This window comes from Neomonachus schauinslandi, chromosome 11 (genome assembly GCF_002201575.2).
Source record: "Neomonachus schauinslandi chromosome 11, ASM220157v2, whole genome shotgun sequence".
NCBI classification, from domain to species: domain Eukaryota; kingdom Metazoa; phylum Chordata; class Mammalia; order Carnivora; family Phocidae; genus Neomonachus; species Neomonachus schauinslandi.
The window spans coordinates 26,119,080-26,136,970 of NC_058413.1; the positions used below are offsets into that span (position 1 = coordinate 26,119,080).

General features: G+C 46.9%; 1 protein-coding gene across 1 annotated transcript in view; it reads right to left on the reverse strand.

Moving 5' to 3' along the window:
- Positions 1-11,004: 11,004 nt before the first annotated feature.
- Positions 11,005-17,891, reverse strand: part of KIAA1549L (KIAA1549 like) — a 114,792-nt gene continuing 107,905 nt past the window's right edge. Inside the window, 3 exon segments of the mRNA XM_021684735.2 lie at positions 11,005-11,322; positions 16,098-16,249; positions 17,402-17,550. Of these exon segments, the coding sequence (XP_021540410.2) occupies positions 11,041-11,322; positions 16,098-16,249; positions 17,402-17,550 (583 nt within the window). The 3' untranslated portion in view covers positions 11,005-11,040.

Genomic DNA, 17,891 nt, shown 5'->3' on the forward strand with positions numbered 1-17,891 from the left:
AGGAACAGGCAAGGTTTCTCCTGATTTCAGCGCAGGAGAGCTTCACTTGAACAACACTGTGCCTTGAGCAGTTACATGGGCAGTCTCATTTTCCACTGGCTTACTGTATGATTCTGGTAATGAGTTCCCCGTCCTTCTTACAGAGCTAACTGTCCCTCCTGCCAGAACTTCAAATACACCAAGTCCAGGCGTTTTGCAGGGAGTTGCTTGATGGGACTAGGGTCGAACACCCTGGATGAGTTGAGTCTTTCGGTTGTTCTGAAGACTGACTCCCAGGAATGATGGGGCCATAATCAAAAGAACATGTGGAATCTGTGGGAGATCGTCAGCTTGGTCAGTTGGTGAAGGGCGTTTTCTTTCATAGCACTGCTCCCTGCCTGGGTGTCCTGAGCTCGCCTCTGTTCTGGGGACTTATGGGTATCCTGGGCTTTTGAAAAGAGAGGTTGTCTACAGTAGGTGGCTGGAAGGGGCTGAGCATAGGGGTCACCCCTTCTGGGTGATCAATGGGTAATATGTTGGCTCTGGCAAGACAGTGAGTTCCCCAATGCTAGAAGTATTCAAGAAGACAAATAAATACCAACAATCCATCATGCTCATAAAATATCATGCAGTGTAAACCGGGCACTCTCTCCCAGCACTGCAGTCACATCACAGACGAGATTCATTTCACAGATAAGGCCCAGAGAGGGGACATGACTTGTCCAAAAACTAGAATGAAGTAAAAGTGAGGTTCAAATCCAGGTCTGGATGATTGCAAATCCTAAAATGGGGATCCCTTTACCCATGTGATAACATGGGCATGGTATAGATTCTGAGCTAGAGTAAAACCTTTAAAAAAATTTTGCTGTCTTCTTACTCCATATGTAATTTAAAATCAAGACAATTCCCCCACTTTCACCCCATGGTGACTACATTAGTTTTTTGCCCTAAATATCAAATCATACTTAACACTCTCTATCTCCCTTCCACCTCCTGTTCATTCCCCTCCTGCTCATTTTGAGTACCTGCCTTGCTGAAGCCCTAATTCTGCTTAATCTTTGACCGGGTAAGCCAACATCGTGCATACAGGGCATGAGGTTTATCCTGTGTTGATTGCAGGGTACAAAGCTGGATAATTTCCCCACTAAATCTCTTCCAACTCAAAGAGTCTGGGATCCTATAATTTCAAAAAAAGCAAGATACGTCCTTCCATCCCATGGTGATTTCTAATATTCTGAGAATTTGTAAATGCTTGTTAAAATCTTTTCCTTATGGGGAATGAAGAAAGAAATATTAAGTAAGAGAAAAGACAAAATGTGAGCACAAATATCCACTAATACCTTGGAAAGAAAATTACAGTAAGACAACGTGCTTTATTTCATATGCAAATTTGCCAAGAAAAAACAAACACAATTTCAACTAAGCTCAACAGACAAATGCAGCAAACAAATGGTATCATTGCAAAGCTCTATCTGGCTCGCCTATTTAGATTTGCTCCATAGAGCACCGTATTTCAGAGGCTGAACAAACACCAAAACCCATTCATTAATAATCCAGTGCATTCTGAACGGCACTTTATTGATATGAACAATGCAGAGGGAGAGTGTTCGGCGTACTGTGTTTTCATTTGTAAAATATATGGCTCCTGAAATTTTCATTTGGATTGCATAGTGTAGTCCCCAAATCGGTTATTCCTTTTCTTACAATGTGGGCTCCTGATTTCATTTGATGGTGACAGCTCTGAAATTTGGGTTTATAACACTTGTTGATTCTTGGAAGTTGACAATGTGTTCTCAGTCCCCATGGGGATATTGTGGCCATCTTACTAACTAGTTAAAGGTCGCTGATAAGGAAAACTGTGTAGCATCATTAGAAGATAGGACTGCAGTCTGTCCTTTCTAATCGTAAACGTTTCCAGAAAGAAGGGGACTTTGGTTTTCATGTGGCTGTATCCGGTTTTTAATTCGCCTACCTCTGATGAGATAGAAAATGCACTGAATGAATGGCGGTCCTTCATATGTTGGGCTCTGTGTCTCAAGGATCAATCTTCCTTGACCGTTAGCTCTGGGAGGGGCAGGCACGCTGTCCTGCTCACAGTTGAATCCTCATCACTTAGCACGGTGTCTGGTGTATAGTAGGTACTCAGGAAATGTTTGCTCAGCCAATGAAGGACTGAATGGATGGTTATGCGAAAGGTTCTATCAGTGCTTCCTGTACAGTTCCAGTTAAATGAAAGGTTAATGATCCACAGGATAAAAATGTGCCCATAATGCAAGCCCCTGGCAGAAAGGCAGCCCAGCAGCCCTCCTTAAGCCCTCGTTTCTGCTCACTTGTGGCATCTGATTTCTGGTCTTAGCCTTTGTTCTTTCACTCGGACTCATTCTAAAGAATTGGTCCCCCAAGCACCGAAGGCTAGTTTGGGACCTACCAGTTTTGGAGACATAATCTTAAATTAAAAAGAAGCCAACTTTTGGTTTCCAAAGCACCTGAATTTCCATATATGAAGCAATTCGTGCAATTTGGCAGCCCTCTGTTTTCACAGTCTTAAGACTTTCCAGGCTCTTTCTCTTGATGCTACCCAACTTGACCTAGGAAATGGACTTCTCCAGGAGGATGCAAACAGCTTTTGGCTTTGCCATCACGAATCCTAGCAGAGTAGGGTAAAGCATGAATACTGTAATCCAACATCTGGCTTACCTGTAGACTCTATGTCCGAAATCCAACTGTTTCCGAACGTCCTATAGGCAAGACATCTGGGTGGTAGCCTGATTTTTCCTTAGGTTGTGCTGGCATCACTGGAGATGCGGCCTCAAGGGGTGTGGCTCACACAGGCCCTCTGGGTTTCCCAAAGGCTTTAGCTACCAGGACTGAGGAGATAGGTGATGGAGTGGGCACCACGGACAAAAACAAGCTCTCTTATATGTTCAGTGAAGGCCCATCAGATCCAGAGCAAGCTCATATAGCCCATTTCAGAGACAGGTAACCTAGAGTGCCTTTACCTTCAAGAGTTTGTCAGAGCTCTTTGGTTTGCAGGAGGGGTTGGCGATGAAACTGTTATGCTAACGAAACTTTATTTCCGTTCCAGGGCGTCAGATGGCCTCTCCTTAAATATGAGTTTGTCCATGTGCAAACGTGAACACTGAAATGTTATGAACATGAAGTGCCCAACTGTACAAACCAGTATTTGCCATAACCATACCTCCAAGAGATCATAGAGAGACTCAGAGCAATTATGTCTTCTGCTAACCATCTGTGTACATTTTACAGGTAATTGACCATTGACAACTCGCTCACTAACGCTACCATTACTTGGTTCCACACTCCTTCCTAGGTGCATTCTTTCTGGCTTCCAGGGGCCAGCAGAGCTCATGAGTTGGATGCATGACAGTGACTCAGAGAAGTCTGGAGATGGTGCTTTGGAATAAGTTTGCTCTCCTTTTTATGAGGGCACCCCAGCAAGGAAAGGCTAGGGATTGCCATGTGTCTTTTCCAGCCCCCTGGGTCTGTGTCTGTCTGCCATTCCTGGGACTGAAGTAGGCACCACCACTTCCCTTGATCATTCCATTTGTCCTGAAGGTTAAGAGCAGCCAGGATCCAGGAAGAAAGAAAAAACAAAAGGGCACACTGGTCATACTCTCTGCCATGGTGAGTGCCCCAGAAATTTGTGGAGGCTCCAAGTTTATTCCTCATCACCGCAGCGAGGCAGTGGCTTTGGGGAGTGTTTTTTTGTGCAGATGTGAGCCCTCTTTATGGTAGAGAGAGGAGTAAAAGTTGCTCCTTCAGTGTCTAAGTACTTCTGAACACTTGCAGAGAGCTTCAGCAGACCTGGCTCCCGGGAGAAACAACACGCTGTTACTGTCCAAGCTGCCCGAATCGCAAAAAAGCCCCCAAATCCCAGGGTTGTGGCTCTCCATTAGGACGTGGGGACTCCTCCGGAACATTCAGAATTGGTTTTTCATTTGTCTATTTTCGTTACAGGAGACAGGCTTTCTTACCTATACTCTAAGTCTCCTTGGCCTCAAGGCTACTTCTTACTCAATATTCTGTTCTCTGCTTTGCTTTGCTTTGCATACAGCCCATCAGGGCCTCTGAATCTTGACCATTCAGTTTCAACATCTCTTGCTAATAGACTTTGTGTCTTGGTATTTCCTACAGAGAGAATCCAGTCAGCCTAGCCCCATGGGCTGAGTTACATTTTTTTGTGGCTGGTCAACCTATGAATTTGTGGCTCCTGGTCAGATGGGTCTCCTGTCCAATCGGCTTACCTCAGAGGGCAGAGCATGGATATAACAACATACGGATAGGGCTGAACATAAGGCAGACATCATGATCGCTGGGACTAGCGATGGCAGGGAAAGTAAGTGGTCTTGGAAGTTTGTGTCCATGACCAGTGTCATCCCGGACCCTTTGGGAGCCACTCACCTGGATGGGACTTCCTTATGCTCCGAGAAGGGCCTATGACTAGACATTGGCTTATTCTGCCCCGGACAACATCTGCTCCCAGAACGCAGTCATGAATAGGCTGGAACTGCTCTCCTGGGGCCTGTGGATGGCCAGGAAGAAGTTCTTCTTGGCTCATGAGCTCGTGCCTCAGGCTGGGCTGGCTTCTGAGACCACAAGGGTTTCTGCAGGGCTTTGATAACTCGAAGCAGGTACTGCTGTGCAGTTGGGTTGTGAAGGGGATTCCATCTATCTCACCATATGGAGGAGGTAGAATGAGAAGCAGGTAGGTTTTGGGGTATGAAAGCCTTTGCTTTTTATTTTACCATAAAAAATTCTAACAGCATATGAACGCTCTGTTCCCAGCAGAGGCCACGGATGTAGGAAGTTAATTAGAAAGCCAAGCATTAAGTGTCGACAGCTACAGTCAGAGCTCCTGTTCCGTACTTGTCTTTGCCTAACGCCTAACGTGTGTGTGATGTGGTTGGTGGGGAGCAGGAGTCTGGGTTTTCCGCCCGGAGCGACAGTGCACGCACACGTGCTCGCGTGGCCTCCAAATCCTCCACAACAACAGCAACAACACAATATGGCTCTGATGAGGCTGGCTTTTGTGGGCAGTTCCAAACTTAGGACCCTCTTCCTTTTTTCATTTTATGGAGTATTTTTCTTTTTTTTAATTTTACAGAATATGTGACGAATTAGTTCGGTGGATGGAAGGAGCTAAAATATTTCACTAGAAGAAGACCAAATTATGAAGCTGATACTTGAGTAAGAATACCTTCAAACCTACTTTTCAAAGCCTTTTCGGATACAATTTGCCGTGTGCTCCCCATGCCCACCACGGGAGGGAGGAAGCACAGATGTCGCTGTCCTCATTTTACAGGTGAGGAGTCAGAGAATGGTTTAAAGTGAGTTGCCTAAGGCCTTGACTACTTATGCTTTTTTCAAAATTTCCAGACCAGAGAATGATACTCTGATTCTGTTTGGTACAAACCTTCTCTCAGTTTGTATGTGGGCAGGGGGTGGATTTAGGCATAAGGAAGAGATGGGGGAAATAAGGTGAGGTCACAGTTAATTTATGCAAAATACACTGACGGCCTCCCTCCATAATTTACAAAAGTCTGGCTGAGGTCAGAGAATGAAAATAATCAATTTCTCAATTTCATTATATAATGGCTTTCACTAAAGTATGGATTTGACCTATGGAGACAAATTCTGCCACATCACAAATTTCCCTGTCTTTGAAACCTGCATAATCAAGCAACTTAACACTGTCTAAAAGAATTTGTTTCTGGCACTATTAATTCTATTTCTGAAATATTCCTTTCCAGAAGCCCCCCTACCTTTTAGCAATTACCCTAGGCTAGGATTCTATCCTGTAACCATTCACCTTAAGAAATCAAGAGACCTTTCGCGCGCCTGGGTGGCTCAGTTGGTTAAGAATCAAGAGACCTTTCAATTCTCGGGACACTAACTTACTATATTCGGAAGGGCAGAGCCACAATAATATCAATTTCACTTGAAACTAATTCTGTTTCAAAAGACTCTAGAGAGAGGCTCATCAGTTTCCTCATCCATGCAAGTGTGTGGCCGTGAGCTACATTAATAGCACCTGAGCTAAGAGCGTGCAATTCAATTTACAAGCATTTATTGTGTGCTGAGCAAGATGTGGTGCTACCTGGACCTTGGCCGGAAATTGCTCTTAGACCCAGTAGTACTGCTGCTGGGATGGCCCGTGGTTGGGGCAGCGCTGGCTGGTCCACCAGGGTTTCAAATGCGTGTGTTCCCACCCGGTGTACACGTCAAGGACGACCTCTCCTCTCTGTAGCAGCGTCCATACTGATTGCTCACTGGCTACGTGGTGTCCTAGGAGTGCCGGTCAATTCCAGTCCTGAGGAGGTTCCTTCCTTTTGAAGGTTCTGCCCACTTTCACTCCTCTGGGTACTAGCCTCCAACAAAGGCTCTTACCGAATGGGTCAGGCGAGGGGGCCGTGCTGGTCTTACATGACTCTGCCTCCTTGGTGACAGTTGACTGGATAGGCACATGATCCAAGGGTGGCTCATCCATAGGCAGATGAACTGGACCAACCAGACTCTCAAGATTTGGGCACAGAGATGGTAGTCAGAGAGGGGTGGGCACAGGAAAAAAAAAGGGGAGCGGAGTGGGTCCTGGGATGGATTTTCAGCTGTATATACAGTAATGAGAAAACAGAGAACGCTAGGAGGCCAAGGGAAGCAAGAGAACTGAGCAGACATACAGAGAGAAACAGTGGAAAGTCCATATGGAGAGAGGATGCAAGAGAAAGCAAGAGTGAGCTGGCTGTCTCCAGCCCTTTCCCATATGGGCGCTCTGTTTAGTTTCTGTGAAATGGCCCTGTATTCTCTCCATCACCCCCTACACTTTTGAGCAAGTCTGAATAGGTTTCTAGTCCTTGCAAAGGTCTTTGACTAAAATACCTTCAAGGCTGGACTACATGGGAGAATTTAATCTCTGACACTTGGACCGAAGTCGGTTACTCCTCCAAGTTAAATTACTATATTTCCCAAGAGTGTTTGGCTGTATTTTGTAAGCAAGGTCCAAACTATTTTCTGGTGTGTGGTAGAAGGAACAGATTAAGTTTAAAATATGTTTTCAAACTTTAGAAATAATATGTTATTGTATTCATTAAACATTGAGTGCCTGAGTAGAAAAAGGTGCCTTATGTAGAAAAAGAAGCTTATTTATCTAAAATGTTTAAATTTTTTATCCATTTCTCTAATTTCTGCCCATTAGAGAAGTATTTCTTTTAGTTAGCTATTTAAATTCCTGTCTTCCTCCATCTGTATTCTGATTTTTTTTAAGTCACAAATCTAACAATTTCCTATCCACTCTTCCATCAAGATTACTTAGAAACTACATGCCCTTCTGCTGAATTCTTAAATTAGCAAAGGCACATAACCTCCAGGACCAGAGAACTGATTCTTAACATAATCCACCCTGTCTCAGTTGGCCCAGGCTGCCACAACAAAGTACCACAGACTGGGTGGCTTTTAAACAACAGAAATTTATTTCCCACACTTTTGGAGGCTGGACGTCCAAGATCAGGGTGCAGACGGGATCAGGGTCTGGAAAGAACCCTCTTCAGAGCTGCAAGACTGTTGACTTCCTACTGTATCCTCATGTGGCAAAAAAAGAGGGCAGGAGGGCTCTCTGGGGGCCCTTTTACAAGGGCACTAATCGCATTCGTGAGGACTCCACCCTCATGACTCAACTACCCCCACCCCCCGCCCCCCCGCAAGGCCCCATCTCCTAATACCATCATGTTGGGGTTAGGATTTCAACATATGAATGGGGGTGGGACACAACATTAAGTCCACAGCACACCCTGAAAGAGAGAACTTCCATCTCTATAGGTCACCACGGCCATCTCAGATCCTAGGTACCAGGGCACACGGTAGACTTTCAGGCTCCTGCGCATGGGGTTGCCTCCCCCTAATGCTGAGCATAGAATCTGCTGCCTCATAATGACAAGCTGTCACGGCCTCCCTCCCTGCTCATTTGCAACCACGGCACCGAGAGAGGAATGCACCCCCGCAGCCTTGAACAGCAGATGAGGAGAACACCATTTCCTTGATGGCCCTCTCTGGAAAAAGTCAAAATGCATTTCTTTCAGGAATGCAGAAAACTCACATCAAAACAAGTTCTGAAAAATGTTTATTATGCCACAAACGCATCGTCCTTTATATACTTTAACTGACGTCCTTTACATATCCAATCATCTTTTTTCTTCACGAGAATGTAGGGCGTCCCTCATCTGACCCTGGTCTACTGTTTAAACTTCCTAGCACAGTTCAAGAAACGTGTCACAGACAAGCGTGCAGGCAGCGTGGTGAAACGGAAAGCAAGTTGAATCGTGAATCAGCAGGCTTGAGCTGGAATCCTCGAGCAGGTTGCTCCATTTTTCTGGACTTCTGATTCCTTCTCTGGGACTGCCAAGGTCCTTTGTGGCTTCTTCAACCGTCTGGAGGGTCATGAGGAACGTAGAGCCTCTGGGCTCTCATGGAACTCTATTTTCACTTCCATGAGGCACTTCTGCCCATCTGCTTTTGCTCAGAGTCGGCTGTCCAGGCATCTGTCCCCTCCACGAGGTCAGGAGACTCTTCAGAGAAGGGACCACATATTTATCAGTCACAGAAAAATCTAACAATGGCAGCTGTCTCCCCCCTGCTGGAAAAAACATGAACAGATTGATTTCTTTTCAACTTAAGGTTTTCCTCCCATATACTTTTCTTAAACCTATGGTGTCTAGTTTACGATGGTGTCTGATTTAGCACGCTATATTTTTAGTCGTCTCAGTTGACTAATTCAATACTTCCTGGGGTTCTGCAAAGACCGCAATGATTTGTTTCTCCATCCTCCTAGCAAGCTGGAGCCACACCACTGCAAACTGCAGGCTCTTTCTCTGTAAGTCACTGGAACATCCAAAGCTCGGACACTGTCTTTGAAGCATCTATTTTAATTACACTAAGGTCTTGAAACTTCATTTTCACATACAGGATTTCCAGGCATTTACCAAGTAGACAAAGTACTGGGTTGATATCATTGCACTGATGAAATATTAATATTATTGATAAGGCGGGACAATGTGGCTGACTTTATCAGACTCATACCATTTGCATGAAAAGGCTGAGTTTCTTTGGCTCTTTGTTCATTCAAGTGCATTGAATACCTATTTGGATAGACTTAGGCATTGTGTTAATCTGTCAATAAAATCTTGCACCATCCACAGTGTTTTCAAGCTGATTTAGGTTTTGGACTACAACAACTGGCCATTGGTAGAAATATACCATATATACACATGGAAATTACAAAAATACATTTTATTTATAGCTGATTTTTTTTTTAAGTAACAAAAAACTAACACTATGAAAGATCAACCAGCATACCAAAAGGACACTACCTAATATCATCTGAACAAGAGACTTGTCTGGGGGGATTCCATGACACATCATCTCCGGAACTTTCCAGAAAGGGCAATTTGCCATTGGGAAATAAAAACAGCTTCTTTGAAAAGCCTGTGCTTTGACAGTTTGAATCTCCCATTCTAATCAGTTCCACTCCTATTCTTCTCTCAACTTTTAAATTTCCACTTTCTCTCAGTAAAGACCAAAGAAACTCATGAGGAAAATGGCAAGATGGGCTCAGAAGGCATGGACACAGCTGAAGCTAGATGGGTCATGGGTGAAGGCAGGACAGGACCTCATTCTCCAACAGACACCAAGGAAGCCCCAACAGAGCTGGTGAGGGAGCCGGAGTGTTCCCTCCTGGGGCCACCTGAAGTTGGTGGCTGTTTTGCTCAGGCACTGACAGTCAGCAGCTGGTACCTCCGGGCTGCGAGGCAGCGTCCACCCAGAGCTCTGGAGACCGACTCGCCACTCAAGAGTGCGATTTGCCACACGGCGGTCCTAAAGTCAGCCAATGTCCTCCTGCATCCATTGACTATGGGGGCGGGGAGGGAGGGAACTGGCAAACTCCATATACTTTTAAAAATGGTATTTACATTTAAACGTAAATCAACAGATTTTCTACATTCAGAAGCTTCTATAAACAGAGGCTGCAGCCCGGGGCGGGGGGGGAGGCGGGAGACAATTTCTGCTCGGCGAACGGGCGTCAGTTACTCCTTCCTTCCATGTCCCTTGGCAGCGCCTGCCGGACGTCGCTGTTGAAGAGACAGAGGTTTTCCTGTAAACGCTGATGTTTCTAGTATCTCAAAGAAGAGAGAAGCTTTGTTCTCAGGCCACCTTCATTGCCGGGCAAAGAAAAAACCTCCAACATATGACTGTTTTTCTTCTGTAGGATCCTAAAAGCTCTTAGCACCGATTCCCTTTCAGTTAGATACGACCTTGCAGGGTACTCCAGTCCCAAAACGACAACACCTTTTCAAAAAACCTGTCAACCCAAACCCACCATTCCCCTTCAACCTCCTCTCTTCCTTGGCCTTTGTTTAATGAACGGGAGGGAAAAAAAGAGCCAGGACTATTTATAGGTGTAGTCATGGACAGTACTGATTTTCATCCAATTCATCTGACTTCAAACCTGAACCTTTGAAAGAAAAGGACTGGAGTTTCTTGGCCGGAGTCAGTGCCTCCTTCACAGACCGAAGGAGGTAACGGTTACAGTCACGGCTGAACGAGAGAGGGTGCGGTCTGGTGCTTAGTCAGATGCCTGCGTCGCCTTTAACACAGAAACAGAGTTAACATGCAGAACTCACCAAAGACAGAGCTATGTTCTCCCCCTTCTGGTGACTTAGTAAAATGTGGCATTGGACAGGGATCTGCAGATCAATTAGTGTCTCTTGCGACTAAGGCTCCATAGGGAAATACACCCACAGTTCAAACATTTAACTTCACAGAATATCAGACATAAGGTCCCACGCGGGGACTTCTTGACGTACAATCAGCTGAAGAAGCCAAGAATTCGGCTGGCCAAGAGTCTCCTCTGTTGCCCAGAAGCCCCACTGTTCACCTGTTCAGAGGGTAAGAAAGACTCCCACGTGGTCTGTGCCTCAAGTCCCAGCAGGTCAGGCTGAGACACCGGAAGACTGTTCCCTCGGAGTCTGTAAGTTCCATGGGGCTGAGGTATTAGACCTGGAACTCAAACATGTCTGTCTGTTTCTTGGCCAGCTTGGCCACCTCCTCCCGGATGGCCTTCACGAGGGCCGCGGTGGAGATGTTGGTCAGGGGCGCGTCAGACGGGTCGTTCTCGGCCAGGCTCTGCTGCGAGGCCGCGGCAGATGGCCCCGGGGCCTGCTCCAGGCTGGGGTGCATACCTGCGGGCTGGCTGTACTGGCGAGGGAGTCTGGAGGGAGAGTTCTGCTGGTAACGCGACCGGGGGTAAGCCTCGATGTACCCTGGGAGGGGGACCTGCAGAGGGTGTTGGAGAGAAGGGAAGGGCCCGGGATTAGGAAGGGGCTCGAGTCATGGGACAAGCTTGATACTGGAAGAGGGTGGTGGTGGTGGGGTACTGAAGACAAGGGAAGAGGTTCAGAAGAAAATGGAGACCAGGTACCATTGTACACATATAGAACCTGGAGTCTTGTTTGTTTAGAAAGCAGGTCATTTGGACTCGCTGGATATGCTGGGTGGATGAACGAAGTAGGGGTTTTGAACCTTGCTACACACAGAGTCTACACCTGAATCTACCTGGCCACCTTTTTAACGTAAGCACAATCCGGCAAACAGAAGTATTGTTCTTCACGGACCTCGAAGGACTCAGGGACTCATTACCGACGGGTAACTGCTAACACGGAAGGAGCCCTGCGCCAAGGGCTTCCCACACATTATCTCACTTGATTCTCAAAGCAACAACCCAGGAGGCAGATATGGTCATCCTTATTTTACAGAAGAGGACACTGAAGCAAAGAGTGCCACAGTCTTAAGTGACATGGTTAACAGGCCACTGAGACACGCTTGGAGCAAGTCTGTCTGACGCCAAGGGCTGGGAGTTAGTTACTACACTGTCTCAGATCTGCGATGTGATCTGAGTTCCTTGAAAATTTTTTCTCTTATTACCAAATGTGGAAGACACATACTTAGATGCTTACATATATGGACACTTCTAGTAATAAGGACACGTCAATGATTTGGAATTCAGGATTAACTTTCCCACAGAAACAGTACCACATGTGGGGATGCTGTTCCAGAGCAACCCACAAGAGGCCTTTATATCCCATAATGTTAGCTGGGTCCCTGTGGGATGCGTGCCTGTGGACCACGAAGGCACAGGGTGCTGTGGGGAATGGACACGTGTGGGGAGTCAGGGGGCTTTCAGGGAGACGCAGCTTAGCTGGGTCTGGAAGATGAACAGGCTGTTGCCAAGAAGACAAGGTGGGAGGGGTGTTCCAGCAGAGGAAAAACAAAGGCAGAGGCATGGGGGTACGTGGAGGACAGTGTACCCAGGAATCTCCGAAGAGCTCGGTCTGACCAGAGAGGATGTGCAGGGTATGGGAGAAGCTCAGGGAAGACAGACAGGCAGGGCTGATCAGAAAGCCACCAAATGCCAGGCTGCAGAGTTCAGTTTTCTATGGCACACTTCTCAGAAATACGGCATGTTCCCATTCTTTACAGAGACACTTGTCTGGGCCCTGGTGAGGATGGAGTAGGATGGAGTAGGATGGGGTTGGGTGATGAGTCAGAAATTTCGGATGGGCGAATGTACAGCAGGAATGCAGCCTCCCTCCACTCCCCGCCTGAGATGTTCTGACAACCCCTCCCAAGGATGCAGCGTTCTGAGATGCATGCCTGACACCTGGCCTGGGAGCCACCAGCGGGTGTCAGGTGGAGGAGGGGCCTGCATTTTAGAAAGGACACTCTGGAGGTAGACCCACTGGAGGTCGAGAGAGTTCTGAGGCTATGTCAATGGGGTAGGTGAGGGCCGGTGAGGACCCGAGTGAGGGAAGAAATAGCAGGATGGATGCTCCAAAGGTTGGGGCTTTAATTTCCCAAGGCCTGGCAAAGAAAGACAAAGTGGCAAATAGGTGTTAATGGTGGGTCTTTCTACACAAGGGCTGTACATATTTCCCTTGCATGTTAGAGGAAAACCAGAGTCGAACTGTCTGTGTCCTTGGTCCATAAGCACTGGGAATGCACAAGTGATTGTGGGGAAACAGAGCCAAGACCCAGGCAGAGGACCGACCCATCAGGTCTCAGCTCAAACGTCCTTTCTTCCAGGACACCCTCCCCTGCCCTACGTTAGCCGAGGGCTCACTGTAAGATGCTTCCAGTAGTTTCTCTAGAGTCAGTCATCGCCCATGACGTCATCACCTATCTCGGGCCGTCAACTTCATAAAGGCAGAACGGTGTCTTGCTTGCGTATCACTGTGCACCAGTACCCAGAATTATGCATGGTACACAGTAGGGAGTCTCTCAGAACTTGGGGTTCTGAGGAACACAGTTTGAAAATCACTGAAGGATGACCAGATGGTGCCATATGTTTGTGAGGGAAGCGGTCATATCCCCTTTCCCTGCATTTCAAGTTCAGCTGGAGCTGAGAGCGTCCAACTCCTGAGACCCCTCAGCTCTGCGGTGTCAAGCGTCCGGGTGCCAGTGGCTGGCACAGGCAAGGGATCCTGGAGGGCACAGTCACTCCTCTAAGAAACTCTTTTTCCCCTAATAGTAGATACAGGCTGGAGCCATCACATCTTGCTGGCCAAAATTCGGGGCTGGCAAACACCACTCCTTCCCCAGGCAGTGCCCAAGGCAGGCATCACCTAGTGATCACAACACACCCCTCCCAACCCTTCTCCATCCAGCACCAAGGATGAAACCCATTTGTCAAGGGGGTGATTTTGAGGTGATTTTGTCTAAGCTAGCTCCTGATGTCTGGATACCTGGAATCAGGAAGGTCAGACCCCCAAATGATGGTGGGGGTTTTCTCCTTCTCACATGGATGTGGAAGTGGACGCCATCCCTGCCCCACTTTCTCAAGCTGACAACGGGTCCCTCTGAGCTTCCTGCACTTTCTTTCACGTATGAGGAATCCCCTGTGCTCCCTGCTGTGGTTCCTGGCTATTGTGCTCCATGCATGGACCCGCCACCCTGCTTAACTGTAGGTGGTAACTGGGCGCCAGGAAAGACCCATTTAGAGTGCGGCAAACATGTTTCTCTTAAAAACAACTAATAGAAAACTAACTCTCCCTCACACTGAGAGGGATGGACCCAGAATGGTCAAATCATCCTGTTAGGAAGGTTGGGTTTTGATTTGCTGGGTTCCTGTTCCTTCATCTTTAAGGTAATATGAACCCAAAGGCATCTGGAAGTGGCCATAAGCCTGGCTAAGCTATCATCTGTGTCTTGAGGGCAAGGGCCAAAGTTTGGGAAAATATTTCCGTTGACTCCTGCAGAGTACCCAGTGGAACTTTCCATGCAGAAGGTGAACCGACAAAGCTGTAGGTTTACTGCCTAATTGTCACAAGTTAAGTATAATCTATTTTCTGAAAAGTACACATTATGTTTAGACTGTAAGTGGAATTATGGAGTCAAGAAAGCTCTGAACTGATCAACTCATATCCAGTGATTTCAGCTGTTTAAAATAGCTGAGGACAACAAAGGAAGCAAAAAAAGGCCCACAAACAACCAAAACAGATGCTATAAAGTCTCACATTAAGATCTGTAGACTTAACAATAGAGAATCCCTACAGCTACTCTTAAAGCTTATTTACTCCAACTTGACAAACAATTCTAAGGAACTCAGACATGCCTCATTTGCAGATAACAGCCCATTAGGAAAAGTATATTTAAGGGTGAGTATATCTGTGGAAGTGGGGACACTGACAGCAATAGAAGGTTTGGTTGGGAGCAAGGTCAAAAAAAGAAAAACCATACTGAGCCTTGTAGTAACTCCAAAAATTACAGTAGTTGGGAGATGTGTGATGTAGGGGTAATAATCCTACCATCAGAGCCCATCTTACAAATGTCATTTTACTAGTAAGGCATAATGATGAGCTGAATCATTTGTTAGAGACAAATTAAATTATGTTCCTCTTTTAAAGAAGGAGGGAAGGATATAATTCATTCCAGAATTTTTTTAAGGCAAGATAGCATATATTCTAAGTGCTTTGAAAATTAAAAGGATAAGCTTTGATCATCAGGAAAATTAATATATATAGGATAGCTTTACCCCATTAGTGGTGTTCAAATGTGTCATCACTATGATAAAAACAGACACCAACACCAAGGCTGAGTTGAATCTGTGGAGGTAGAAAGTATGGACCCCAGGGGTTTGGACAGAGAGAAAAGATGACCCAGGCCTTGGGCATCAACATGTTTGCTAAATCTAGGATATATTTCAAATGTTGACACCAAACCCTAAAAGGACACACAGCACCAGGGAACCCTCAGGCTGAGCCTGGGAGACAGCCTGCCTTTCTTATCCATGACGGATGGTCTCACAGAGGGATGGGGGCAACCCACACTAGAGGCCATCATTGTGCTATTTTTGTTTGCTTGATTTTTTTTACTTAGCAACCCTTGACAGGTGACTCAGAGGCAGGTTTGGGTGTGACTATCCAGGTTCAATTAGTTGCTGCCTGTCTTCGGTGTAGGATAGGCCAGGCCCACTGTGCCATATATTCCTACTTATGATGGAGGATGGAACCAGGGGATCATGACAAGACAGTCCTTCGCTGGAAGTCAAGTAGAATGCCTTAGGATCTACATGCAAAGTAATTCAATCTTGAATTTCTAAAACTATATTTTCTGATATTTCATCTATAATAGCTGTGTGGCTTTAGGCAGTCAGGTCACCTGACTAGGCCTTAGTTTCCACATCATGGGAATCCTAACACCTACCGGATAGGATTGTTGGGAAGATTAAATAAGATAATATAAATAAAACATCTAACATGGTGTCTGGCACATAGAAAACACTAAAAAAAATGATAGTTAGAACAAAAATTTATATGATTAAGGTCACCCTGCTAGGAAGAAGTTGAACCTGGACTGGAAGGCAGGTCTCAAGTCCCTCTGTCAAAAGACATCCCACCTGACCACACTGTCTCCTCTAAAATGGCTGAACTTAGCCACCTGGTTGGTGGGAAGCAGGCTGAGATAAAAAAAAACACTGTCTCAACCTCTCATCCATTTTCTCCCTCAAGTGTGTCCAGCAGGTAAGATTGTGAGGGAATCAGCAAGGGTCTCACCGAATCGGCCCACTGGCTTGGGAGCTCATTCTCTCCTGCATAGGACATCCAGGCCTGGTTCCTGTAGGACGAGGGAGGCGTTGGGATGAAGTAGCCGGTAAAGCCAGGTCTGTTGGCAGCTGGGATGGCAAACACTGCCGGCACCGTATTACCTGGCACGGAGGAGATGCATGGGGAAGATTAGACCAGCACCCCACCTCTTGGGCTGGCATTTGCGTAAGCTGGGGGAAGCTGGGAAATGGGGGAACTCTGGCATGGGGGGAAGGGGTAATGAGGTGCAGAGCAGACCTCCACCTGCAGCCCTAGCCCCGCCCACCTGCACGGTCATCTGCTATGATGCAGACCTGGTTTTCTAGAGAAATGATGGCCCAACTCCCCTCGCCGATCCCTCATCCCCATCCCAACACCCCTGACCTACTGGCAAGAAGGGACACCTCAGTGTCCAGATTTTGTTCTCCCATGGGGAAGAGGTATTTTTAAAAAGGCAAGAAAAGGAACCAAAAGGAATGGATTCCACTGATGGAATTTCTGGAGACAGTGAATGCTTTAGTAAGTGTTAGCAACCGAGTGTTTGCAGTTTTCGCCTAAAAGGTATGCTTTGAACAGACTCAAAATACCAATTAGGGCATGGATAAACCTTGATGTTCATTTCAGCATTGTTTGTAATAGCAAAATACTGGAAACAACCCACATGTCCCTCCTTAGGGGAAAGGATAAACTGGCCTATCATATCTTTGAATATCATACGGCAGTTGAAACAAATGAACTAGATCTACATGTACCTACCCATCTTGAACACAAGGCTGAGTCAAGAAACAAATGCAGAAGGAAAGGCATACTTTGATATCACTTGTGTACATGTAAAATACCAACAGCATTAATATACACTATTGCATATACATACATATGTAGCAAAAAAGTTAACACCCTCAATTTAAGGATTGGGATTACCTCTGGGAAGAAGGGGAATGATAGAGGGCTGGATAGTTCTACCTGTAATGCTTTAACGGTAAATATAAATTAAAAAGAAACCCTGAAGTCTGGCAAATGTTAACAGCTACCCCGACTGTAACACGTATCTTCCTATTTTGTCACGTTTCAGATTTTTTAAAGAAATAGAGCAGTAGCTCTTGTAGCCAGGGCTACTGAAGTCAGACGTAACAGCTGCCTCGATTGCTGAGGATGGCAGGTAGCAGGTGGCGAGTGGGAATGTGGGGGGTGCGCAGTGCAAAGAGCACACACAGCACCCGGGTGGGGCTGGGGTGCCGCGCCCGCCTTTCTCAGGCATTTCTCCTCTTGCCCACCTGAGTAATTTAAAGCCGACTGATCCAACTGCGCCACGGACACGGGGCCTCGGGACACCTGCGCGAAGGAGGCACTGTCGTGCAGCTGGGCGGGATCGGACCCCGCGGACTCAGCCATCCTGGTCTTGCTGCCCACGTCCGAGGTGGACCTGGGGGGCGCAGAGGGGCTGCGTTAGCCGCTCCCCACGCCCGCCGCGGCCGCACCGCCACCCAGAAGTTCCCGCCGCCTGTCACCTCGGGGGCCGCCTCTGGGAGCCGCAGCGGCCTCCAAGCCCCACGAGGGTGGGGTCCTCGGGCCTGGATTTGCCCCTGAATCACAAAGGAGGCCGGCGCGCCGAGACCTGGAGCGGCCGTCCAGCTGGAGTGGTGGCCCGAGCTGGAGTCATTTTTAGATATTCAAGGTCAGTGTTCCCCCGAGGGTGGCTCTGTGTTTCTGGGGAGTAGCCCACTTAATTTCCACATAAAAATAAGCCAGGCCATTAGCGGGGGG